This window comes from Anser anser (genome assembly GCF_964211835.1).
Source record: "Anser anser genome assembly, chromosome: 3".
NCBI lineage: Eukaryota > Metazoa > Chordata > Aves > Anseriformes > Anatidae > Anser > Anser anser.
Genome location: NC_139722.1, coordinates 93,138,574 through 93,166,078, shown reverse-complemented (window position 1 = coordinate 93,166,078; position 27,505 = coordinate 93,138,574). Strand labels below are relative to the sequence as shown.

The 27,505-nt window shown below is 41.2% G+C and overlaps 1 protein-coding gene across 5 annotated transcripts in view; it reads left to right on the top strand.

Annotated features, from left to right (window-relative positions):
- SOCS5 (suppressor of cytokine signaling 5) overlaps positions 1 to 27,505 on the top strand; it is a 34,890-nt gene extending 7,385 nt beyond the window's left edge. For 3 of the 5 annotated variants that reach the window (XM_083830381.1, XM_083830382.1, XM_083830380.1), the window contains exons 2-3: positions 17,000 to 17,094; positions 19,441 to 27,505. In XM_083830381.1, coding sequence (XP_083686507.1) covers positions 19,453 to 21,063 — 1,611 coding nt within the window. In that variant the 5' untranslated portion in view covers positions 17,000 to 17,094; positions 19,441 to 19,452 and the 3' untranslated portion in view covers positions 21,064 to 27,505. Of the gene's footprint in view, positions 1 to 16,999; positions 17,104 to 19,440 lie in introns of all 5 variants that reach the window. The other 2 variants (XM_083830384.1, XM_083830383.1) reach the window with 1 other exon arrangement.

Sequence of the window (27,505 nt, the reverse complement as noted above, 5' to 3'; positions counted from 1 at the left end):
TGTAATAAATATAATCTGGCAATTAGTCTTCCAGTATGATGATTTCAGAATAATTTATGTGTTTTGGTCTTCTGTGGTGTTCTCATGATTCAGTTAACACTTTAGAAAGTTCATTACTTACATCTACAAGGCGGTGTATATCCCACAGGTATTTTTATGTCCATTGAATAGTACTCTAGCAAAATTTATTTGAATAAACACAAGGATTCTTTCAGCTTGGCCTGATCTGCTGTTTCTCTTTCCTGAAAGTAAAAGGAGGAGCTGGGAATCTCAGCATTATAAAACTGCTGACATGGCTGTGCTGTCAGAAGTGAGAAAACTGCTTTGCCTCGTGAGTCTGGATTGACCAGTGTTGGTTCTCCTGTGCAGATGGTTTGGGTCTGTTGCTGTCTCAAATTTCGTGGGGTCTGAAGCATCTGCTTAGAGGATTTTAGCGTTGTGGTCAGTAGGACTGTCAGTCCTACATGCATGTGATGAGGTGGTTTTGTTCCCTCAAATTCCTTTGGGTGTGAAGCATCTGTTAAAGAATTTTTAGTATTTTGGTCAGGAGTGTGACTAAAATTCAAAACTACCAAGTAATTGCACTCACCTGCTGCTCAAAGTTGGTTATGCAGATGAGCGATGACCACTGCAACGAGAGCAAGTTTTTTGTTTGGGCCTTGCTGGTTTGGCAGAACAGATACGGACTGCTTGTAGACACGAGCAGAATAAGCAGGTTAGGGGCCTTGAGGTCCACGCTGGTACGGTAGTTCATCTGAAAAAGATGTCATCTTGTATTTTAGATTAATGTTTGGACATGGTATGGCATGTAGTTTTGGAGAAAGCATTTTTTCTACTGTCAGCCATGAAAAGGTAAGTAATTCAGGCAAAACTGTCTTTCTGTTGATTAAATTTGTTTCTGGGGCTAGGTCTGGAAGCTAGTTTCTAGAGGCTAAGTGTGCAGCCCAAAAGCCTGAAGTCTCCCTGGTTTTGTGCTTGTTTGGTTCGTCCTTCCCCAAATCTGTTGATCACTGTTGTACTTCTTTCTTTTTTTTTTCTGGTGAGAGCTGTTTATTTTATTTTATTGTGACTGGTTTTAATCGTGACTCTAAGAATGGAAAAATTTCTTCTCGACTCTCTGTATTTAACTGATATTGGGAAATCTTCGCTGGTAGTGAGCTCCAGAGGAACTTTACAGCCCTGTTTTCAGCAATACAGCTGGCTTATTTGGGGAGAAAATATATTCTTGCTGAGTGTCACAGATGACACCAGATAAGCTGAAGATTTGCTGTTGCACCTCTTCTGTATATGGTTTGTAAGAAATAAATGACTTTGGTCTTAGTCCTGTAAGTTCTTGCTTATAGGTTCAAAAGTTATGTTATGGAATCACGTTTTGTTCCAGTTATGCAAATAATTGCCTTGTTTTTCTGGGTAGCAGTAGAAACAAAGAAGTAAAAGATCCACGTAGCCTATGAATTAATTCTAGGATGTTTTTAAAACTCCAGTCAAATGTGAGAGATGGATCAATTTTGTACCAGGCCCAGCTAATTGTCTTAATGCTAGCGAAGTTAACGTGGCATACCAACAGTATATCTGTGCATAGTTCAGGAACATGTCATCCCTGTGTTTGCTTTAAAGCCTGTAATAAGTGGAAAGAATCTAGATTTGCCAGTTTCATAATTGACAGAGGCAGGTATAATTTCACACAAGTTTCTTAATGGGACATCTGCAATGACATTTTCTGTTTTCCCAGGAAATACAGGCACTAAAATTTTTATTTTTTTTCTCAGAATCCCAGATAACAGCAAATAAGTGAACCTGAAAATTGTGCAGAAAAGATTATTGTGATGTAGGGAGATAACATGCTGTACAGCTGTGGCTTGCAATTTGTTCATTTCTATGAAATTTCAGAAAATTATATTCCGTGTTGTGAGCGTTGTGCTCTATTTGACAAATGCTTGATGCAGCAAAGATGTACAACCAAGTAGTTTTGCCCTTGCTGTGCGGTACAAACCCAGAAAGAGGTTACTTGTGGTCAGGGTACACGTTCAGTTTTTTTCCTGTAAACTCCCTGCTCCTATCTCATTTTGTGAGATCTCACAAATGTTGGGCTTAGTTCGTTCTGTTACTCACAGACTTGCTTTTCTTGGTACTGTGAAGTTATAGCTTTAATGCCAAAAAATCTACTTTGCAATTTAATTTTGGCTGACCTGATGAGGGTCAGTAATTATAGTTACTGTTTCCAGCAAGTTGAGTTTTTCCAGCAGTCTTTCTATGAAGAATGTGGCTGTAGATTAATGGAACAAAAAATTGAGTCAAAACCTGTTTTTTCTGCCAAAGTCAAACATAAGAGTAGGTGCTAGTAAGGTTTTCAAAACTGTTACCTAGTTAATTTGTAGATCTACTGTGAGCTGGTGCTCAAGGAAGTGTAAAACTGATTTAATTTAGTGAGAAAGTTATTAGGGTACAGCTCATTTTTTAAAAAAAAAAAATAAATAAAAACAACTCATAGCGATTTCGTGGAAGTTTTTAAACTCTTAGAGACCGATCGCTGTTGAAACACTTCTAGAGCTTGCTGCCTCTGTGCTTCCTGCCAACAGTGAGGCTGTCATCTGGAAAGCATGGGACTCTGTCTTTTTTCAAGCTCTTCTGAACTGGGAGAGGACAGTAAGTTGGGGATTGTTGATGTAAGAATATGCTGACGGCACAGGTTACTCACCGAACAGGATTCCTCCTATTCTGCCTTGGTAATTCACGCACATGGCTGAGCATCGCGGAGGGGCTGAGCAGGCAGCATCCTGCGCTGCTTCAGGATGAACACTGAGTAGTGTACAAAAGTACTCGGCTGATGCCTGGCCTGAAGGATCCTTTATTTCTGCAGTTTCGTTAATCTCGTTGAGTTTTCCTGGTGCTCAGTGCTGGCTTGTTACAAAACACCTTAGTACTGGTGTAAGGAATGATCTGGAGGTAAACGCTTTGCAAATGTAGCTGAGTGGTTTTAGCATGGAAAAGTAGTCTCGATCTTTGCTGTCAGAGACCCTCACGGCTCCCTTACAGCAGGGATTATAGGGGTGTTACAGACACAGCTATAATGGCAATAGTTCTTGTGCTTAATTTGGGACAGCGATGGAAGCCAAATCAGGGCAGGAACGTCCATGTCCAGAGCTGGCTCTGTTACAGAGCTTTGCCAGGTGGGCCTACCAGTACAGCACCATTCGCAAATCCCTGAAGCACTGGCGAGCCCAGTGCTTCTGCTTCTTGTTACCTCTTCATTTAGCCTTGCAGACATATTCTACAGTAATTTTTGGTACTGATTTTAGAGTTGAACCGTGTATTTAGATGTTTAATGGGAAGTGATTGTGCTTCAAAATCTGAGATTTGGGGAAACTTTGGTGTGACCTCCTAGAGGTTATTGCTGACAGATTTATCTGTTAAAAGAAGGCTCCAATCCCAAACAACCAAGCCTGTATACTCTAGAACGGTTTTTCAGGCTATGGTGTGTTGTTAAGGGTTACGAACCTCTCCCAGAAGGTACTTAGGGATAAATTCCTGGCCCAGGGGGCTCATACCCGAATCCTGGGATGAGTAGCTGAGCGTGGGTAGTTAAATGTAATCTCTTGCTGCCTCTATGCAGGAGCCAGCCCTGGGGGTCGAATAAATGCATGCAGGAGATTGCTAGTCAAATGGGTTTGCAAGCTGTCCTGTACATGCAGGAATTAAGCAGATAGTGAACTGTTTATTCCTACTCTTCAGCTGTAGCATGGGAGTCCGCACCAGGGAGACAGAGTTGGGCCTCCTTGGTGAGGAGCGGCAGCAAGGAGCGTGCCATAGGGTAGGGGAGCAGAAGGATAGGAAACGGAGCTCAGGGTGAGCTGAAGGGAGCTGAAGCTTGTGGCGTGTCAGCAGTCACGGAACTGCAGGCGGCCGTGATGCCTTGGACACGATGCTTGGGCTGGGAGGCAGTGCCAACGGGTGGCTGCTCTCGTGTCTTCTGTCAGGTAGAAAGGCCGCACGAGTGCGGAAATCTGCTGAAAAACACGCAAAACGTTCCACAAAAAAAACAACAGCAAAACCAGCCAGCCGATATTTGGACGAGGGTGTAACTGTGGACCGGGTGTAGCTACATTCAGCAGTATTCTGGTTTAGGCTGGCTGCGAGTGGTGCTCTTCTCTCTTTCCGTGATACTTCAGCTGGCTTTAAATTGTCCCTAGCGGAAGGTCGAGCAATGGTATGTGAAGTAAACAGTCGGGGGCCGTGGCTGGTCTGGTCTTTATTTCTGTGTGTTCTGAAGCTAAATGGGACGCCCAGCACTGCTGGGAAGAGGGACAGAAGAGTGAAGAAGAACCTCTTCTGGTCGTTGCCTTTTCTTACTGTTGGAGTGGGGCTTTTTCGTCTTCAAACCATGAGGAGTCTTGTTTGCGTGGGCTTCTTTAGCTCCTTCTTACCGTGGGTCTAAGAGTCTGCCATTTCCTGTGATAAATTCAGAGAATAGTGTCACCTGTACATGTCTGTGTTGCATCACTATCTCCTTTCCCACCTCTATGCACTACTACTAGGATGGCTGTGTCCTATCCCGATTTACAATATCGGTGCCATGAGATCTTCAGATTCAGTACAGTGTCTCTGGGGCTTGCTAAGGTCACTCTGGTTTGTCTTAAATGTAGTGTTTTCTGGAGAAAACAGGACAGCACAGGGGGGGTAATGTTACCTGATCTGTTCTTATCCCAACAAGCAAACAAATAGCTGGAGTTTTCAGAGAGGAAGATAACTGTTTTGTGTGTGTTTGCTGGATCATCCTGTTCTGTTTTACCGAGCCCGACGCTGGCGGTTACACGGAAGGAAACTCTGAGAGCGCCTGGTTGCTCACCGCCAGCTTGCAGCCCCACTGGACGAGCGGGGTAGCTGTGGTTCGGTATCACTGACGTGTTTTATTTTGTGGCACGGCTGTAAACTCCTGCGGCAAAGCGTGCTGCTGGGTAAGTGAGAATGGGAGCTCATACGTGAGTCATCGGTCCCACCGGTGTTCTTCCTCCATCTCATTTCCATAGATAATAGGAAGTGTTGGACAATTTTTAAGAGGTGCTGCGTTCAGTTGTTTATAACGTTGCTGAGCTGTAATCTTTTGGACTGAAATGCTTTATGCCTTTTCTTTGCCTTGGGTTTGACTTTGTTTAAAGCTTTCAGCCAAAATTCTTCATCTGTTTTCAGAAACCAAAGGAGAATAATTGTGCCTTTTTTATGGCAATCTCTTTGAAATATTTTAGTGCACCTCTGAACTGGAACATGTACTTGAAATTTGTCAGCGGATGACCTCTGGCAGAGAGGTAATGTTTTAATTTTATATGAAGATCTGCCAAAACTGAGCCAATTCTCTTTTTGAAAATTTTTGTTCTGGACATGCCAACATTTCTCTGCGGAATTCCTTGGAGACTGTCTGCAGTCTGTGTGCTCAGCAGGATTTTCCTTTCAAGTGCACCTCTGGACCTCAGCGAGCTGTGCGGAGCCTGGGAGCCAGAACCATAAGGAAGGAGCGGGTCCCCCGAGTTAAGTGAGGGGTGGAGATGCGGTAATGCCACAAAGCAAGGAGGAAAATCTCCTTGAGACAGACCTGGCACATGGCAGCTCCAGAATCAGGCCTTGTTCCTCCTTTTTTTCTCTTGTCAGCTGCCCAGGACCTCCAGACCTCAGCTGGTGCCCTACAGCGATGGTTCTGCCCATAGTGGGGCACATATCCCAGCACGTGGTACAGCTGAGCACGGCAAGCATGTTGCTCGTCTCGCTGATGAGCATCTGGGGCTCGTAGCAAGCGTGCTCAATCACTTCTTAAGACTGGGACAAACACATTTGGTCCGTACTGGTTGCTCGCAGTCATCCAGAAAAGCTCAGTTCTGATTCATTATGGATCTTAACAGATAAAATATGGAAAGGCTACCGAGACAGTGAACCTAAAGGTTTTTTTCTTCAGGGATTTCAAATTGGACCAAGTTTGGCTGTACTTCTGCAAGGGTGTCAGAAGATACTCCTCACAGAGTCCACGCTTACTAAATTTAAAACATGAGGAGGTGGGTTTTTTGTTTTTGTTTTTAAATGGGTGAAATGTAACTTTTTGGGACATTTTTCCTGGAATAACTTCAGCTTTGAAAAGCTATTTTTGGTAGCTGCCCACGCTGAAAAATTCAGACCGAATGGGTAAGCTGTGGTAAGCCTTTGAACGTGGTCTGATAATAGGAAGCAGTAGGTGATGGTGGTTTAAAACAAAAAATAACATTTCAAAGATGTATGCCTCATGTTGGAAACTACTTTAAGCCCATTGAGTAGGCTGAATTCCTCTGGTGCTTTTGAGGTGGCTGGTTCATACTTTGAGATGGCATTGCTTATGGATACCGTGTAGGATAAAGTAGCCTTTTGGTTTTTTTTTTTAGCATTTCCTCTGTAGCAAAATTTACGTCCATTGTGTAGTTGCTTGAAGCTGTCTGAGATAACCAACCTCCCATGAAGGGTGTCGCTGTCCTTGCTGTCAGCCTGCCTTCCTCGGAGCTGGAGGCAGGACAACTGCAGCAGTGTCAGCTTCGCAGGGAGGTGGCGGAGCAGGAGCTGCTTTTCCGTGTCTGCCCGGTATAGGAGAGAACAAGTAGATTTTGCTGTGAGATGTTCTAGTCTGGCTGGTTATCAAAACTCTTACGAAGATAAAACATTCATTTTTCTTCAAATCGTGGCCGATTTTAAGTTGCTAACAGGTTAGTCCTGTATGCCTCTGCTGCCGATGCCAGCGCTATCAGAAATTTTGCGACCTTACGTACAGCTCAAACACTCGACAGTGCTCTCTGGGTTTCCCCCCTTCCCTCCACCTGCCTCGTTGACTCTTTGGCTGTTCTGTAGCAGGCGAGTCTGGGATCTGTGTGAAGTTGCAAGACCGTTTTTAGTTCTTCAGACCCTTCAACTTTAATGGCTTGGGAGGAGTTCAAGCTGTGGCTAATCACAGGCCTTCCAGGAAAATTTCTTCCTTTTCATCCACTAATGAGGAGTGATAATTTTGCAGTTGTCGTTCTTGTGATCACCCTGCTTGCTTTCCACCAGGATTTCCTGGCCCCTCTGTGATGGTGGCTAAATGTAGAAACTGTCACATGTGTTTTCTCACTTTATCGTTAGGAGATTTGTGTTTTCTAATTCAAGAATCAAATTCCTCTCATTGTGGAGGAGACTTAAGGAGCATAGCTTCCTGAAATAATTTATTGAACAGGTTTTGCCTGTTTTCCTGAAAAAGCTTATGCAGGTTGTTTGGTGTTTTAAGTAACATTGAACTTCCCTTTTGAAAAAACGAAGAGGAGAAATAGTTTTGTATTTTAATGTTAAGAGTTGCATGGCTCTTGGATCCTCTAAAATGTACGGTATTTTGTTAGGTAAATCTTAGTTTTTAAGGCTTAACTTTATCTTTCTGGTACGCAATTGTAGCTTTCACTTATTTCCTTTAATAAAATGTTGCCTAGTACTTGGAGAATTTGATTGAGCAGTAAGGGGTGAGATTTCACAGAAATGGCTAAACCACTGCTGCTGGGGGAGATGGTTCTTCTCCCCTTTGCTCTTGGCTTGAGAGCCCGGAGCTTCTGTTACCCTCGCTCTGTCACTCGTCTCCTCTGGCTGCGTTTTCCTGGGTAATGTTCTGTCTGCCTCTAGCGAGCCGATTCCAGTTGACCAGTGAGTACCTTTATGGCAGGTAATGAAACTAGAGGTCAGGCGGATGTTGGAACAGACGCAGAGGGATGGAAGGGAAGCAGGAATATCCCTTCTAGCATCAGCAAGTGGTGGTAGGTTAGTAACCCTGGACTGGCACCCTTGGGATGCCCTGCCTATATCTGTTGATGACAAACAGCCAAGAAAGACCCCTTCTGTTCCTTTTGCACGCGGGGTGGTAGCTTATCTTCTCAACTTGATATGGCGAAATAGCGTCACTCACTCACTCTGTGGTTTTTTGTTGTTTGTTTTTTGGAAATGCTTGCTCTGTCAAGTTCATCATCTGGGAATCACTGATTTAGGCTTGCTCAGTTTTATGTGGTGCTGCAAGCTTTCTGCATGAAATGCTTTCTCTTAAATCATTCATACAAGTGAATCTCTGCTTTTATAAACCTGATGAAGGGGAAAAAAAGGTTAAGTTTTTATTACTCTTGTGGAGTTGGTAGGGCTGTTGTAAAGATTCACTTTTCTAGTCCGTTCCGCTGCATCTTGGAGTTCCTGCAACCTCTAACTTAACACTTACCCTTATCAGATGTGAGACCATAGATATTTGTTCACTTCCCAGTACTGAATGAGCTGTTAATTGTGTTGGGGATTGGACTGGCATTGCAGGTTAGCGAGTTGGCCTCTTTCAGTTAAGCATTCTCTTATGGATTAATAGAAGGGCACAGTAGTTAACCAGTGGGTTCCTGGCATATGACTAGGTCTTGGAGAAACTATATGAGTGATCCTCAGTGAAAACTCAAGGCGACTTTAGGATTAGATAGATGACATCAAAAGGTAGAGCACTTGCATCTTATCTTCAGAAGAATGTAGGAGCTAATCAAACACACGCATACCTTTTTCTTAGAAAGCTCTCATCGTGCGGGATGAGATGGCACGCTCAGTTAACATACACCAGTGCGTCTTTGCCAGAATAGGCGTTTTATTCAAATAGCTCTGATGTAACTGATTGTATTATGTAAGGCCAAGGAGAAAGGCACAGCCACACCTTGACAAGAATTATCACCTCTTTTGCATCTTGTTACGACATAAATGCAGCTCCTTAAAGATAACCTAGTAACATAATATTTTAGTTAATGCTGCAGTTTTAATGGATCGATGCTCTTAAGAGGAAAGAGAGACCTGGCTTTCTTACCAGTGATTGTTCAGCCTCTGATGCATACTCTGTGCATAGTGATAGCCTTATGTTTTGGCAACATCAGGAATTAGTTTTTCTGCTTGAAGCTTTTATGGTACACACTGATATTTGACCGTACTTGTGCTTCGAATTGTGAGCATCTAGTGCCTGTTCTGCATGGCACAAGAAAAGAGTAGCATTCTTTTTTTATTTTTTTTAATTTAATGACACAGAAGTCTTCTTACTCTTGAGTGCAAACTCATTAAAGTTGTCTTTTGTAAAGGCCCAGATTACAAAAGGAGAGCAACTACTGTAAAGAGCTGCATTCTTTGCTGTGCTGTCACTGAGAAACATTTTGTTGTTGTTAGAGCAGTAACTTGAAACTTAGTGGTTTGTGATCTCCTTACACTGGGCCTTTTAAAGATTGCTAAAGGATCTTTTAATTACCACTCTTTAACATTGCTATCAGTTAAAGGAATAATGCTTCTATAGGTCAATTAAAAACAGAGGGGCTTGCTCCCTGGCTGTTAGGGTGGGTTTGTCCTAGTGGTTCCCATGTTTCATGGCTATCAGGCAGTTCCACTACAACCTCTTGGTCTCACAGACTGCATAATTCTGCAGTAACGCTTATCGACTGAAACATCTTTCATACAAAGACTACGTCCAATTACTGACTGTTTTAACACTTCCAAATCTCCAGTTATGTAAGTCATGGAAATAGTCACACTACTGTACATGGTTGGAATTCTTGACTAGCTAAAGTAGAACTATTAAAATGTGAAACTTAAGCTCTTAAATTAGTTCTGACTTCAAATATTTATACTTAAAATATCTTGAACAAATAATGAAAATCTTTGGTATTCATGCAATGTATGTATACTTCATGTATACACACACTTATGTATGTGTATATATTAGATACTTGTTGGGTCAGTAATATAAAACTCTGGTAAAGCTAACAAAGCTAACTGATACATTTTTTCCCTTTTTCATAAGAAAAATCTCCCAAACTCAGGGGCTGAACCTATAAGGATAATGCTTCAACTTTTTTTTTGCTTGAATTATAATAACATGAAAATATCAAGGGCAGAATTCAGTGAATTTGAAGCTTTCTGCAACTCATGATATCGTATATGATGAAAATCAAAGCATGTTCAAAGTGTCTTTCCACACTTCTGGAAGTCCCGCTCGAAGTTGCTCATGCAGTCTGCCTTTAGCTAGCATCCAGAATGTTTGGTTTTTAAACTTTTTTCCTCCTTAAAGAAGCACTGCAATTTGCTTTGTACTGCGACCTGCTGTTGTGCATGCTTCGTGTGTCCAATGCGCAGAATATCCAGGACAGTCTTGATTTTGATTTCTTCTGGCGTTCGAGTCTGTAATTTTAAAGTTGTCGTAATACACTTAAGCGAGCTCTCGCTGGCGATTGAAAAACCTAAATTTCAGCTCCGTGCCAACGTGGCGCTGGTGTTGGTGGTGCAGCTGCTGTGCCGCAGCGAGGTGGGGTGGGCGCTCAGCGAGGTGGGGTGGGCGCTCAGCGGCAGAGCTCCCCCGTGCCCAGCCGCAAAGCACGGGCTCCTTTCAGCCGGCGGCTCGCAGAGAGCGTGGTTCTGATAGCTCTGACTGGCTGCGGTCTAGGATGAAGTTGCCTGCGGATCAAAGTGAACGCATGAAACGGGCTAGACCTCCTGGCAGCCTTTCAGCTGCTGCTCCTCCTTTGCAGGGTTTGTATTCTTTTACCTTCCCCTGCCCAGCCTGGGGAGCCAGGTGCTTGCTGCCAATTAGTCTTGTCAAGACAGCCGGAGCTTCTCCTGACAAGCCTGACTGCTGACAGCAGCTGTGGGGTAGTCCTGGGCAGGATTTTAACTCCTAGCTTGCCACGTGCTCTGCAGGTTAAATCCACAGGTTTCCTTCTCCGCTTATCCAGACGCGCTTCTGTTTTACGAAAACATGCTTTGTACAGAAATTGATCTGAGAGAACTCGTGACACTTCTTAACTTCTCCCCCAGGAGAAGGCAGAGTGAGAGCTGAATCATTTTGAAGGTCATTTTGCAGACTGGATGCTATCAGAGCTGCCCATCCTAGGCCACCTTTCCGCCTGACGCACAGCGCAGCTGAAGCTAGATAAGAGACCGGCCTGGTCCAACACTTTCCTCCTCCTCGCTTGAGATTTAATTTCTTCAGTATCGCACTAGCACGATGGACCAACTGCTGGCTGTATGTTAGTATAGTTGTACTATAAATTGCAGCGAAATTTTCATATTTCTTGAACCTATCAAGTCATTTATGCTGCTGCCTTTGTAGCTCATTTCTAGTCGTAGATCTCTTCTGAGTTTTCTTGTTGTCTTTTACGCGTGCATATGACCTTGCTACTATCTAGTGCTTTGTTCCATTAATGTTAGCAGTGAACAAAAAATACAGATGCTACCCATAAAGCCTCAGGGGGTATGGGCTTCTTGCAGCACAAATGGCAAATTTATGAACTGAACAGCTCATAGCGAGAGAGATGGTTTTGTTTTTTAAGTGCATGTAGCAGTATTCAGTTCTCAGTATAACACTGACTTTTGTCGTAGGAAATAGGCTGTCATTTCTCAGGAATTGCAAAGCCGTCACACTCTTCACTTACGTTTGCAGAAACCTTTGAACTTTTTGGTCCATTTCACTCAAATTTGAAAGGAGGGCAGCTTTCCTAATAAGTCTTCCAAATTACACGAATATCAATACTGTTTTCCCGATGTAGTCACCGTTGTAGATGCATCACTAGAGAAAGACAAGTCAAACTTTTAAATGAATTTTTGATGCAGCAGTCAGCTAGTATTAGACAGTATGGTCTTTTACATGGTCAGCTAGAAAGGGAACGTGGGAAGTAGCTGGGTGCATGAAGAGCTGTGTAAAGGAGCTGCTTGTAAGGGGTGGTGGTAAAGGTACTGTGATGAGAGAGACATTAGGCAGGCTCTTGGGGTCTTGAACAATGTAGGCTACTGAGAGAAATAAGAAATGAGACTGAAAGAGTCTGGACCCCAGAACAGAGGAACTATCCGCAAGATAGCCAATTTGCAATGGAAATGTTCTATTTACAAAATATCTTAAATTGGCTGTTTCTACTGAGCTAGTCAGGGATGTGTGCTATGAGACTGACCCATCTTTCCAACTACTTTGCTTCCCATTTCCTTGGCTTTAGAGAGGCACAGCTATTAAGATATGCTTTTCCTCAACTCGTAATGCCCTGGAATTACATACAAATAAGCATCAGATCATGTTTGACATCAATTTGAGAGCTATTTGTGTTTTAGAACTTGACAGAGGAGAATATGCTTTGTTAGCATTCATTAAAGTGGAAACAAGTTTTGCCCTGCTGGGGAAGAGCTCCGTAACTTTTTCTGAGAAAGCTTCTAATGGCTTCTGCAGAGGTCATCAGGAGGGCTGCTGTGCTTAGCTTGAACACCGACTGGCACTCTTCTGCACACGTTTTGAAAACAAACCACCGATTATACATACATATGTGTGTGTGTTCAAGAATACTTACACATAGCAATAGAGAAAACATTATTTCAGTGAGTCACCTAGAGTTCCCTTCTCTAGCAGGTACCTTCCTTTACCAACTTGATGCTTTTTCCATTTCTTTTACAACTGATAAGGTGATGTTATGCTCAGTTGCCTACTTACGGTGTGTGGAGGTCATTTAAAGGAAACTTCTTCCTTTTAATGTTGCTCGTGTGGATTTATGTTATGATGAGTGGCCATCAGGTTACTGCCTAAGTGATTAGAGGGTGGCTTTAATTGGATTTAATGTATGCGTTGTTGTTTCGAGTTTACAGGGCTTCTGCTGTGGGTATCTACCATGATGTGGAGTTCTCAGTAGATCTGTGCAGCATTACTTCTTCCTTAACACCTGAAGCTTATGCTTGCAGTGCCTAGTTCTGTGATCCTTGTATAATTACTTTGCTCATCGGAGTTGTCTTATTATCTGCTAGGCTTGTATAAGTGCAGGAAAAAGTACTTCAGAAACAAGCCTCTGTCTATTTTGGTGCAGTGTTGTTCACATGCTGTTCTTCCATTCATGCTCTTCCCTTTTAGGAATTTTGGATCTCATGAAGAGAAGGGAAGTGGATGGCAGCTGTACAGTATTTTATAATTCAACACGTGAACACATGTAGTCCTGACACTGTCTTTCTGAACCCCAAAGCCTAACAAGGGGATACAAGGACTTATCCCACCATTGAAAAAACCTTGAAGCAGTATTTCTGAACTGAAGTTACCACGTGTAGCTGCTTGGAAAGAAAGTGGCAGAACATCAGCTATGCAAGCTAAGAGTGCTTTTTGCTCATTGTGAACCTGCACCAAGGAGGGGGAGGATATTACTACTTAGTTTCAGGTGGAAACAATGGCAAATACTGTAATTTTTCTTTGAGTTGACACTCTGCCAACTTAAGTCCTTGAAACTTGTAGCTTTCGGGGTGTTTTAGCGGGCTGCATCAAGCCAACTTAGTGTTCTGTGTTCAAAATAAACCTGTTCAGTGGCTGAACTTTCAACCTGAGTATTCAGAGAAGTAGCTCAAAAAAAAGTAGCTCAGGTGAAACTTCTTTTCAAAGTAGCCATCTCAGGTGTTAATACTGGGGGCAGAATGAACCAGTGCAGATGTGGAAGGAAGCAGACTTGCTTTGGCTGTTACTTCCTCTCTCCTCATCCGCTCCTCCCTTGCGTTAACATGAATGTTTGTAAAGAAGTTAAAAAAAAAAAAAATGGCATCAATGATTGAGACTTTTTCTGATATCTAGTTTTAGTCTAGATCCGTTCCTTGAGCCGGTTGACTGAGCAGCCGCATGGTGTACAGACTGTGTCATGTCGTGTACTGGCACGTGTGGCCAGGAAGGGGCTGCTGCCATTTCTTCTGGTTGCAATGCTGACTTGTGCTGACTTTGCGTGGTGTTGGAATTGTAGCTTGATATCCTTTACCTTTTTGGGTGTAGTGGCTGCCTCTGGTCTGGGAATTTGGAACTTCAGATCATTCTTCCAACACCACTGCGCTTTGAACTAACCAGAGCCTGCAGCTAACTTATTCCTTCTTTCTTAAGGAACGTTGTTTCTAGTATTTCAGCAGCAATTCATTATTTCTGGAATGTGTATTGGAAGGGAGGAAATTGCTTTGTAATCCTTAGTATTGCCTTTTCTCCCTTCCACAAGTGGGTTACTTCAGATGGTAGGAGCTGGCCAGCCTTCCTCATTTTGGCTGAGTGAGGCTGAGGAGTGCTGCTGTGAGCAGCCCTGTCCCTGCGGCCGGGGGAGCCGTAGCCCATGGCAGGCGTTTGGCAATGGGAGAATAGGGCACTAACCGCCTCAGCGAGCGTGCCGTGGTTCAAGAGAGCGTTGTCTTTAACGGGGTCTCTCGTCCTTGTGGGGTGAATCACGTTAAAGCAGGAAGCAGTCCAAACAGCAGACGTGTAGCCTCTTTCCAGTCCTTTTCCTTCCACATCCGTGGGCCAAGGCGACAGGTCGCGGGTTGCTGAAAGTTGGGCAGCGTGGCCCGAGCTTGTACGCTCATGCTGGCAAGGGTCCCAACAGTGTGCGAGGAGCAGACTGATTTCTCCCTCTCCCCTTTCAGGTTATTGAGGTTTTGACTTGTAGGAGTTGTCTGTCTCTGTTCTCTTCCAAAGTTTTTTGTTCGTCGTCTTTCAATGTGTTGAAGCTGTCACAAGGTAAAAATAGCAAACCAGAGAATTTTGTAGGCTCTTGTTTTTGAAAGAAGCACCTTTTTAAGGTGTCCTACATTATATTGTGTTATGACTTCTGTGAAGATGGTACGTTTTTAGGAGCTATTTTGAATGTAACTTGCTGTATCATCTGTTTTTCAAACGAAGTAACACTGAGATCGAGACAAGCACATTGCCTCTAGGACAGAGCCCAGCTCGCACTCAGAGTGGCCCTGGCTCTAGCTAGATGCTGTGACACTTCTGGGAAGAACACTGAGTTTTCACAGTAACCTGTTGGTATAAGATACTTACTTAAGTGCTGTTAAACTAATGGTTTGCCTAGCTTTTAGTAGTTTCATCATTTATCCACCCAAAATACTTGGATACTGTGCTCCTACAAACTTCCTGGCTTTGAATGCACCTCTGAACTGGTTGCAAGCGGGGATATAGTGTCATTGCTTCTGTAATCCCTTCTGAGTGCTTACTACCTATTATTTTTAAGATAACTTATGCCAGTTTAAGGTAGACAAATTATTTTTAGTTGGAAGGAGATAGTTTTGGAAATAGTTAGTATAACTTTTTCTGAGAAAATTTACAAAGTGATGAATTCACTTTGTGGATTTTGATGGGATTAAATGTATTTTTTGTTCAGGCTAAAATAACCTTTTCCAAAGATAACTTTCTCAGGCAGTGCTCCTTTGGAAAACTGGGATGGCTTTAGGGCCAGTGCAGAAATAATTTGTATTTTGTCGACCTTAGTGCTGCCACAAGAAATCCGTGAAACCGCAAGTCTGTTGCGTGTTGATTTAAACCAGTTTGAAATTACTAGATGGAATATAAAATACCTTAAGAATGACTCAAGTTGTATTGTAACACATGATTGAGAGGTTTAACCGAGACAGTCACCCAAATTCAGGAAGCTGTTTTCCATTAGCGAAGGATGGCTCCTGGAGCAACCACTGCCTCGTGCAGGCAGCGTGTGGAACAGGCTGCTCCGGCTGGCACCGAGGGAAGGCAGCGGCGTGTGAACTTAAACTAGGAACCATAAAGCATGAAACTTCAAGATCAGCTTCCGTGTACTTCTTAGGTTTTTAATGAGTTAAAAGGTCAGTGTGCGTCCCCCGTGCCACGGGTGCTCAGTAAAATGGCTTTGCCTGGAATGTGGGTATGTCCTCCTAGGCCTGGGTGACGCCATGTTTTAGCGAAGGCTTCAGTGAAAACTGTACGGCCCTTATTGTAGGGCTTTACTTCTGTCTGCTCCGTTAAGGCCTTGCTCTGAATCGGCTGTACTAGTTGGTAATGTCTTATGTGTTGTAGACTTGCTGAAAAAATAAAGGGGGTGGGGGGGAATGTGTGTAAACTCTACTGTTGCAAAAAGAACTTCCCCTTTGGCTTAATCTTAGTTTTGTACTTGTAACTCTGCTCTCTGGAAAGTTTATTTTTATGGATTATTTTTTTTGACAGTAGTTACCAGCCTAATTTCAAAAGCATTTAATCAATTTTAGGGCTTCCATAGGTGAATGGAAGCTAATAATGTTTGGTACTGTTCTGACATTACTCTGAAGTTTTGCCTGGGAGTGTTAACTTCTGATATCCATGTAGTAATTGATCAAGCCTATAGTTTTTATTTCAGTAAATATATGTCATGTTCAAGTATGCTAATACTTTACATGCCGAACCGAGAGAAAACTAACTTGTCGGTGTGTTGTTAACTCTTACTGCTGCCCTAGGCTTGGTTCTGGTGTGGAGAAGCAAATCGTTCTCTGTCCTGTTCCTGCTAGACTTGACAGTGGCGTGAGCATACTGTACTAAAATCCCGTAATGCCTCTTGGATTTCTGAAAAACAATACAATCATTATTTTAGGGAAGCGCTGACCTACTCTTTTACTAAAGAACTTGTCTTGCATTCCACGTACTTTTCCCTTTTTAGAATCATGGTTCATATTCCCCTTGCTTCACAATCATGTAACATCCTTGTGGCAAGTATAGCAGTCGCTTACCTGGAAAAGTAATATTAGAAAAGTGTGTATTTTTAGCTGCCTTTTGATGTGATGTAGCAGCTGGAAACAAGGAGGGGAGGCAGTATGCGGGGTTCTGACAGCACTGCCAGCCACAACGTGGGAACCACTGCTTTGGACTTGAAACCAAAATGTGGGGAAACCATTTTTACAGGCCTGAGTGCCCACTGTATCTGGCAATTAGTGATCCAGATGTTGTGACCTTGCTCTTATTTCATAAGCTTCACTTGAGGGTGCTCCCTAGGCTTCTATCTGACAAACGTGGTTAATGGATGAAAAAAGCTCTGTGAAGCCTTTTATTTACATTTATATACATATTTATGCTTATTATAAGCAGGCGGTTTGTGCACACATGTAAGACACAATTAGTGAAATGTTCCTTTAATACATTGACAGATTGTAAGTATCAAATTGAAAAGTTACTCAAACAACTAACAAAAATACTGTTTTTTTCTTTTTGTAGTAATCATGTTCACAACTGAGAGGAGGAATCTAGCAAGTTCATGTTGAGGTGTATTCTCAAGTCAAGATACAGCAGTGGCTCATATGCTTCTCTGGGTAAGAAGGGTATGCTCTTGACTATGACAAAGTAATTGACCTTTTAAATTTAACTTTCAAAAAGTAGTTTGTTAAGCCAGTATGGTGGGGATTTCGTGGATGGATTTTTTTTTTTGGTTTGTTTGTTTTGGGAAGTTGTGGGCAGGTGTAAAGGGCTTCCAACCCATCCAATAGCCTAAAGGCATTTTAGACTAACAGAGCAAAGGAAGAGCAATAGTGAGCAATAGTGAATAATGTATGACTGGTCAGAAAAGCAATTCTGAGTCATTGTCACAAAAATATATATAGTTCCTAGCCTTCTTTCCCAAGGGAATGGAGGTTATATATTGTCTCTTCCTTTTCACTTCCAAAACTTTAAAATTTGTTGGCTGGCTTCAGCTGAATTATGACAACGGGTTAGTAGGTGTCACAAAGATAAATTTGTATATCTTGGTGGCTTGAAAGAAGAAGAAATGGAGAATGTGAGAGAAAAGTGGGTAGAACTTAACCTTATATATACGGTGTTGACAGGCAGACACATCAAACGTATGCTGCTTCTGCGTAAGTGTGGATAATCTGTGAGACTCCACAAGCAGCTATGATTATTGTGATGGCATGATACATGCTTGTATAGTTTCTACAAATCTGTACATGATCTGGTGTAATTAGTTCTGCTGCTCTTAAAACTCCCCAGTCTTCTAGCTTGGTCCAGACCACTCCAGAAAAAAATAATGTAGCAGTTTGTTAAATCAGGAGGATGTTCCTCACTCATGTGCTTACACACTTTCACTTTTAACATATGCACAGAACTCTGTAGTGTCTTCTACATGTAAGACTTCCTGTCTTAGCAAGTTTTTCTCCATCTAAAATTTACTTGAAAAAGCGTCTTCCTTCTTAACAACCGCTTGGGTGTTATTCAGGTTGTCATTAGCGCTGTGTTCTAGGTAACTTGTACCAGCAATCTACAGAGGGTGTTAAGATCTGGGTTTTTTTCTTCTTCCATCCACCTCCCTGAGTCCACACTAAGTTCTTAAGGTTTTATTTTATGTAATTAGATGTAGATACCTAGCTCACTGCTTTTGCTGAAGTATTTGAGGAAGGAATGGGGGAAAAATCTTTTCTATTCTCATAGCAGTCAGGAAGAATTTCAAGTCATCTGTTCGTAATTCTCATGTAAGCTATACCTCTGACTTTTCCTCAGTGCCAGTGGATTCTGCTACAGTCATAGGCTTACAGCTGTGCTTCTATCTTAAGGGGCTTCTAGACTGGATTGCTAGACTATTGCTTACTTGTCTGTCATCCATGTTATTTCACAAGACCCAGTGGGTTTGATCTCTGTTTTAGATTCCTGTCTAGCTGTGGGGGAAAAAAAAAACAACAGTAGCAACAGAGGAATGTTACTTTAAAATAATATATATCCATACAACTGAGCAGTTTCCATTAAGAGTTAAATATGATGACATATTTTAGTTCTTTTAAGTTCAGCACTTCTCTCAGAACTTAATTAGATCTAATTTAGTTTGGCATCGCCTGACTTCTTAGTACAGAATTAACCTGTTTCTGTGTCCTAGGGCAGTCCTGTGATTTTTGGCAGTCTTGTTCCAGTTATCAGACTTGGCTTCTGAAGAAGCAGTTGCAGAACACGCACTGCTAATGTGTTTATCTCTTTACTGTATCTCCATGATTCACTATCACTGTTTTTGCTGCAGAGCTGCTTTCTTTTTAAGTGCTCTTACTAAAGATTGAAGAGTTTCTTGTGCTCTTTCATGACTTAAGTAATAAAGCCAGATGTTTTTTAGCTGTATGTATACATAGATGTATGTATGGCTTTTACTATGTATCAGAGACTTTATAATTCTAAAGTCTTGCTGATACCTTATTGCTTGCCTTTTTTTTTGTGAATGCTGAACACTCCAAATTTCAGTTTTCATGCAATTTCTTTTCATCTTGTCTTTTGTAACTGTTCTCATAGTTGGGAGTCACCAAAATTGTTCTTTGTCAGGATTTGTTTTATTACTACCTACTGGAAGCTTATCAGGGAGTCATATGTTAAATGTGACACCTAAAATGAAGAATTTGGGATTGTATTTCCTGTCTGTCAAGTGCAGTTATGCAGCTCTACCTAAATTTTTAATCATCTGATGAAAGTACAGAGGGGGCTGTAAATCAAATGTTTGTAATTTCCAAAACATTTTCTTCTAGGTGATTTTTCGAAGTCTCAGAATGGTGTGATGCCTGCCAGTGCTACGTATCTGTGCAAGTGTGAGGGCAATTTTTCAGCTGTAGCGTGTTCAGTCTGAATTGATAACTGAAGGTGTGTTTTTTTAAACTGTTCTATTATAATATTTTTTCTTCTTTTGAATTTAGATAACATAATCCATGGATAAAGTGGGAAAGATGTGGAACAATTTCAAATACAGGTGCCAGAATCTCTTCGGTCATGAAGGTGGAAGCCAAAATGAAAATGTGGTTGTGAACTCCAGTAGTTGCTCATCTGCTAAAGACAAAGCTATCCGGATAACTGGTGTGGCCCAACAGCAACCCAGCAGCCCTTTGAGAGAAAACATTGCTTTGCAACTAGGTTTAAGTCCTTCCAAGAATTCGGCAAGGCGAAACCAAAACTGTGTCACAGAAATTCCTCAGATTGTTGAAATAAGCATTGAGAAAGAGAACGACTCATGTATCACCACAGGAGCGAGGCTTGCTCGAAGGGACTCTTATTCTCGGCATGCTCCTTGGGGTGGGAAGAAGAAACATTCCTGCTCTACCAAAACCCAGAGCTCCTTGGATACTGAAAAAAGATTTGGTAGAACGCGAAGTGGTTTGCAGAGGCGGGAGAGAAGGTATGGGGTGAGTTCTGTCCATGATATGGATGCAGTGTCAAACAGGACAGTGGGCAGCCGTTCTCTGCGACAGCGTCTCCAGGACACTGTTGGGCTGTGTTTTCCCATGAGAACTTACAGCAAACAGTCCAAACCTCTGTTTTCTAACAAAAGAAAGATCCATCTCTCTGAACTGATGCTTGAGAAATGCCCTTTTCCTGCAGGCTCCGATCTGGCTCAGAAGTGGCACCTGATTAAACAGCACACAGCTCCTGTGAGTCCGCATTCAACCTTTTTTGATACATTTGATCCTTCCTTGGTCTCCACGGAAGACGAAGAAGACCGGCTGCGAGAGAGACGCAGACTCAGTATTGAAGAAGGGGTTGATCCCCCTCCCAATGCCCAAATACATACTTTTGAAGCTACAGCACAGGTTAATCCATTGTATAAACTGGGACCAAAGCTAGCCCCCGGTATGACTGAGCTGACTGGGGACAAAAATCTAACCCCTCCAGGAAACTGTGACTCTGAAGAGGACACAACAACGCTCTGTCTGCAGTCACGCAGGCAGAAGCAGCGTCAGATCTCTGGAGAGAGCCACGGCCACATCAGCAGGCAGGGGGCTTGGAAGGTGCACACTCAGATTGACTACATCCATTGCCTTGTGCCAGACTTACTTCAGATCACAGGTAACCCCTGCTACTGGGGCGTGATGGACCGCTACGAAGCAGAAGCACTTCTGGAGGGTAAACCCGAAGGCACTTTTTTGCTCAGGGATTCTGCGCAAGAGGACTACCTCTTCTCTGTGAGCTTCCGTCGATATAACCGATCGCTACACGCACGCATTGAGCAGTGGAATCACAATTTCAGTTTTGATGCCCACGATCCCTGTGTGTTTCACTCCTCCACTGTTACAGGGCTTCTGGAACACTACAAAGACCCTAGCTCTTGCATGTTCTTTGAACCATTGCTTACCGTGTCCCTGAACAGGACCTTCCCCTTTAGTCTGCAGTATATCTGCCGGGCAGTAATCTGCAGGTGCACTACGTATGATGGAATTGATGACCTTCCTCTACCGTCAATGTTGCAAGACTTTCTAAAGGAGTATCACTATAAGCAAAAAGTCAGGGTGCGGTGGCTGGAGCGGGAACCTATAAAAACAAAGTAAACGGAAATCAGAATCCCCAATAAGCTTACAGAGTATGCTTTTTTTGTGTGTTACAGTTTAACTGCAGCGAACGCACCAACAACGTCTAGCTTTTTTGCAATATCCTATTTAAGCTGAGTGTTAGTATCCTGTCAGATGCTGCCTGCTGTTAATCAAACTAAGTTGTGATGCCTCTTGGAAACAATAAGCAGACACAATTCTGCACGTTTTTCATTAAGGCCTAATGAAAATATTTTTGCTAATTCCTGAATATTATGTTTTTATAGCTGTAGTAATTGGATGAAGAAACTATGAGGCATTTTCCATGGGGCATTCATGTGATGCTGATAAAGAAAGACTTTATTGGAGGAGCATTTTTGCTAATATTTGAAGTATTTTTTTAAAATACCTTCTTGAAAACTTTTCACTTCTCAAAGTACTAATTTAGCTCGCGGATAATTTTGCAGATAGTAGCGAATAAGAATATTTTCTTTTAATCAAGAGCAGTTCACTAGAAGCAGGGATGGCCTGCAGTCCATAAAGAGTTAACGGCCTTTTGATGCTAGCAGATGAATCATGCTTTTCTCAGTGTATAGGGTTTCCTAATCGTTAAGACTTGAATATGCCTGCTCAGTACTGTAATTCTATTTTAAACACTTGGAGATTTAAGTGGCATTGTTAGCAAAAGTAATACTGTCTTGGACAGTTAAATACCTTCCAGCGTGAATTATCGATTCAGTGGCAGGGCACAGAATTAGGTTACTGCCATGAAAGAAAAGTTTGTGTGTTTTTCTAAAGCAGAATTTGGTGGCCTGACTACTCGTCATTTACAATGGAAGGTAATAGTGAAGAGAAGCAATGTTTTTTATTTAAAGTGTCTGATATTTTTATGGAGAAAATTACAAGTGGTTGAATTATTATAATCAGAATACAAAATCTGACATATCTGAAATGTCAGGTTTCAAAGGTACTGTTACACTTTATTTGTAAATATCTTTCCATTTGCGCTTTTTTAAATGTTTTAAAGTAATATGCACTGATAATAGTTTCAACAGATTACTTGGAAACAAAATTCTGAGTTCTGTTTGCTTATTTAATTGGAGATGGAACTTAAAACAGTTCTGTCTTAGACATTTTTGCACTAAAATTTTGTTGGAATGCCCTGTCCCGTTTAATGTTTTGTACCAATTACGAGTGCTCCCTAGTTTCTTTACCAGCTGCTACAGTATGTTATTACTTACTTCTCTATGGCAGTGACCTGTGCGAGGTAGGGAACATCTTGGCTGCAAGTACAATAAACGTTATTCTTGTATGCTACACTAACCCTTCTATTGATGTATTTTTCTGCTTGCTGTGCCTTGTTCTGGCTTTTTGTGCTAATAAAGTACAGTATGTTCAGTGTTATACTTGTATATCTGCTCTGTTTTTGTATATTCACATAACCTGTAGCAGTTAACTGAGTTTTTAATAGGCTTTTCTTAGTCCTTAGTGTAGGTAATGCACAAATGCTGTGCAGCTGAATACTGGTCAGCACGCCATGCTCCTGCCTGGGTTTTGTTATGTTGCTTATCAGAAACCTGACGGTGTACACCATTGAATGTTTCTGTAGTCACGGCGAAATAATGAACTTGTCTGCAGGCATAGAGCATTTTAAAGTTTTTGTAAAGGGTAAATGTTAAGCAAAAAGTATTCAAAAACATTGATCCCCTGTAATAGTTGCTGAATGTGTTTTAGCTTGTTACATAGCTAACTGCTAGGCTTAATATTTTGATACTCCCCACTGAGTAAGGAATGGTTATTCCTGTAAATTGACAGTACAGCAGTGGCATTTGTTCACTTTTAGACTATTGTAATAAATAGATGTACACACAAACTGGCCAAATGTCCTGTTTTTACCAAAGAATACTGTCAATTTATGTTGGTATTTCGTAGTGAAAAATCATAGAGTGGAGAGGCACAATTTCTATTCTATCAAATATTTATCCTAAACTATGATAAACCAAAGTATCTGACAACTTCATCGGAACTTATGTAGTGTATACATTTATGTTGGTGGAGCTTAAAACTTTTACGTCAACAGTGTCGTCATTTTTTTTCCTGAATACACAATGCACCTAAAGAAGAATGACTTAAATAATTTTGTAATGACTGGAACAGCACTACATAGAAGCTTATACTGAAAGGGGTTAATCTGAAGCACCCAGGAAGCACTTTAAAACGTGTTTATATGCTTGTGGAAAATCTGTGATCCTGTTATGCATTCTTTGTAGTAGATGATCTTTCCTGTGTTAAAACTTCAGCTGTTAAAATGAAACTTTGTTTAAAGTATATAAATACTGAGTTTATGTAAGCATGTGTACAAATGTGCTAATGGTCACTTCAGTTTTTTGAATTGTGTGTGTCATTGGATATGCAACTCCTGGTTTAAAACCTGCGTAGAAAGAGGAAAACAGTCACCAGCATGAAATTGCACCCAAGTGTACCTTCACCGTGTCGTTCTCACTGTTCCCTTGATCAGATCTGAATTCCAGATGAGTTTACTTTCAAAATCTTGCTTTTAATATTAGTATCATTCAGTCAACCTGCAACCAAGTTTTGTCCCAGTGTAGGGGCCTGGTTTCTGTTTACACCTTTTGCAGTTGCTTGTCATAAAATAGCTGATGGGATTCTAGCTATAACATTATCAACGTGGTCAGGAATACACATTCATTTAGTTTTTTATCATGTAGTGAATCTTTAGAAAAATAATGATAATAAAAACTAATCTCAAAGTTGGCTTTCATTTGTGTAAATGGTCTTTACAGAGAGGATTTATTGCTCCCTCGAGGCAGACACGCAGACGCACACAAATGAGAACGATGATATATATATATCTCTACAACAGTTTTAAAGCTTTGCTTCACTGAAATATACAGAATAACTTGCTAGCGTGCTTATGCTAAAAATTACATAAGCGTACTTTTACAAATATAATGGACTTAAGCTGCAGATTATTTTTCTAATCAATTATTTCATTTATTTTTGGCTCTAAAGTCACTGAAACATTGGTATGTTGAGAATGCAAATACTTGGCACCTTTGCTCAAGGGCTCTGCTCTAACTTTAACATTCTGGTTTTGTGTAGAAAATCTTACAAAGTCCTTTTAAGAAGATGGGCACAAGCAGCTAGTTTTCTTACAAAAAGATTCAATGTAATGATTCCAATCTAATCTGCTTACATGACGGATAAGTATTTGATGCTCAATGATATAAAGTGTTCCTTGGAGGTGATTCTTCTTGCTGTAGAAAGGGCTATAGGTAGAGCTTACTCGGTGGGCTTACCATCTTTAAAAAGAACAAGGTGGCAGTGCTATGTGGGAATTCAGATCTTTGAATAACTAGTGCAACTTGGTGGTTTTGTTACATGTAAATACACACACCATAATACTTCAGGAACTCAGCAGCAGTTCTGCTTTACCAAGTGCTGAAAGTTATAATAATTGTAATTTCCATATAATGTTACCCTACACTGGAAAATTGTGTAAATAGAACAATATCGCTATTGCGGTGACAGTGTGTGTGGAGGGTTTTAATCTAATTAGATCATTGTAGAAGACCATTATAATAATTTTTTAAAAAATAGGGCATTAAATCTAAATCTTTTAAGGATTTTTTTCATGTATCCATGGAATTGGACAAATGTAGTCTATTGACTATCTGAGGGTCTTTTGTTATTGTTTTTGAATCAGTTTTGCAGATAACTCTTCTGAAAATACTCTTAAGGATAAGGACAGGTCCAAATAATTTGCTTGTCAGAATTAAACTTCTCTTAAGCAATAAAGACATCTTTTGCATTTATGTACTTAAAATTTTGTGTGTATTTGAAGACTTCTAAGTTACACTGTCACTTTGTAAGTAAGATGCATACAGTCTGTGAAAGACCTGTGTGTGCATCTGCGTAACCCCCTCCTATGCTAGACTTCATCCTGACAGTCGCTCGTATCGCCAAGTCTGTATTCAAGGTTCTGCACGATTTGGAAGCAAGCAAACGTTCTGCTTTTCGTTGATATAAATGCAGTTTGCTTTAGTCTCCACGTGCAAGCCAGACTTCTACAAAATATTTGCAGAGTGCTTTAAACCCTGTATCTGCTGTAAAATTGCGTGCAGGGCTGGAGGTGTAAAGTCAGAAGGTGCTGAGTACCATACAGAATTGATTCTGCAGGGAGCGTGCTGCTTTTTCTCAAAGCTAACTTGAAATACAGTATTTCATAAAAATGTATTAATTGAATTTTCTGTGATTATTTCTAAAATAGCTATTTATCTCTTTTTCAAACAATTGATGTATTTAAAATGATGAAAGTACTTTTGATTCCCATTCTTCTGCAGTATGGCTGTGGCATTATCTGTGCCAAATCTTGGTCTTCAAAAACCTGCATAGCCCCTAGATGGGTATGTGTGTGTCAGAGAGATGCCTCCAAGCACGTGTGCAGTGATGGTCTTTTTTGAAGCTACCTGAAGCACACCAATATCCTGAGCATTAATATGTTGATATTTAAAAATAAATAAATCTCTCTAACTTTGTGCCTGCATTGCATATGTTGTAAATCAAAGGACTACTTTCTTTGTACCTTCACTTGTAATTATATATTATAACCTATAAACTTGGTGTGTTTGGCTGCTGTTGCCACGCTTCCATAAGCAGTTGTCTCCTGGCTGTGACCGAAGGAGATTTTTTTGTTCTTAATTGCTTTTTTGAGAAATATTTTTAGGCAGAAATGAGATCAGTTGACTTTTAAAGTGTTAATTCTTACAAAGCATGTAATGACACCAAGTGCTCTCCCTTTCACAAGTGACATACAAAGAGTCACGTAACCCGGCCATTGGTTGCATCTACCAAATGCAGTTGACTTCAGATATCTGAATTTTATGCAGTTTTTTTCATTTTTCATTAAAAATGCTACTAGCAAGAACTTTGAAAAAGAAAATAACTTGGTATCTTCACAGGAAGATACTTAAAGCAAATGTTTTGCTATGAGGTAATGATCTCTGGAAGATTCTTTTTTAAGATTCCCCTCTTGCTATGAATTAAATCAACATTTTTTTTTTCCAGAAAAGCTTCTTGATGACTTTAACCTTATATTTAGGGAATGAAAACAAATCTGTTCTTCCACTTAATTCGCTTGCACGTTGCCATACTGATTTAATAGTATCTGTTTTAAGAAGCAAAATTTAAATCTGTTATTTCAATGAAGCATTGCCATTTTTCTTGTTTCTATACACTATTCCATTTACAAATATTGTATATAAGTGGGACATTAACCTGCTGAAGTCTCTCTAAATTCATTGTTATCCAGGTAACTATTGTGTATCTACTCTTTAAGCTGGGTAGGTGTGCACTTTGTAAATATGCGTTAAAACTTCAGCTGTTATCAGATCTCTTAGGGCCAACACAATGTATTTATGAGCTGAAGCTTATGGTGCTCAACCATTTTTTTTCCTGTCTTCAGCAGAAAGAAAAAATACATAATTGTGCGTGTGTGATGTAGGTCATGTTACAGATTTACTTGTTAAGCACACAGCTACACTGACAAGCAGAAACATATCTGAACTTGCTTGTGTGGAGAAAAGCAAGCTCTGATTTCTCAGCAGGATTTCTAACTTGGTGGCACATTGGCAAAGAGGAAGCAGAATGAGGTTTTTTTCTTTGAGAAGCTGTTAAATTGAGCATTGTGTGTGCTTCCTGTGCGATAAGGTATATTTTTAGAGTCCCGAGAATTTTAATAGCTTTTGAAAGATAGAAGAGTACTTTGCTGCTTTATCACTTCTTGCTTTCATATTGTAGTTTTGCAAAAGCATGATGAGAGATTTATTAAAAATGAGTATGTGTAGTCACTAACTGTTTAAGCACTACTTTGTAATATCTTTATGGAGATAGCAAATTCTTACATGATTATATTTAAACTGTTTTGGGAGAATGAATAATGACACTGTGGGCACAAATTAATTCAGATTGCACTATAAACTTTCTTACCAGAAGCCTTCATTCTTACAAAACTATGTGATCCCCGCACAGAAATCTGTAGCTTCGGTGATGCAGTCGTTGGTAGGCATCCAAAAACGCGGCACCCAGACGGTCCCTGGACCTTTTCCCGACATTCCAGTTGAAGGGGCCCTGGCAGGCCCGCGGGGCACTCGAGGAGTTGGCTCGAGAGCGTGCCAGGCATCGCCCGGCCGCCCTGCGCCAGCAGTGCCACTCGCCCCACGCCAGCGCCTCGTGTGACGGCACTCTTCTAGGCCGTGCTGGCTTTGGTGGCTTTTATCCCACTGCAACTTAAATGTTTCTCCATCCTGCCCAGCTTGTCTTTGTTAACTGGTTGCCGAACTGTCTTGCATCTTAATAGTGAGAAAATAATGTGATTTATGGCTACCCAACCAGTGTATGAAGTAATAGATGGCTCTGTCTTAATAAATGGGGTATAAACTAC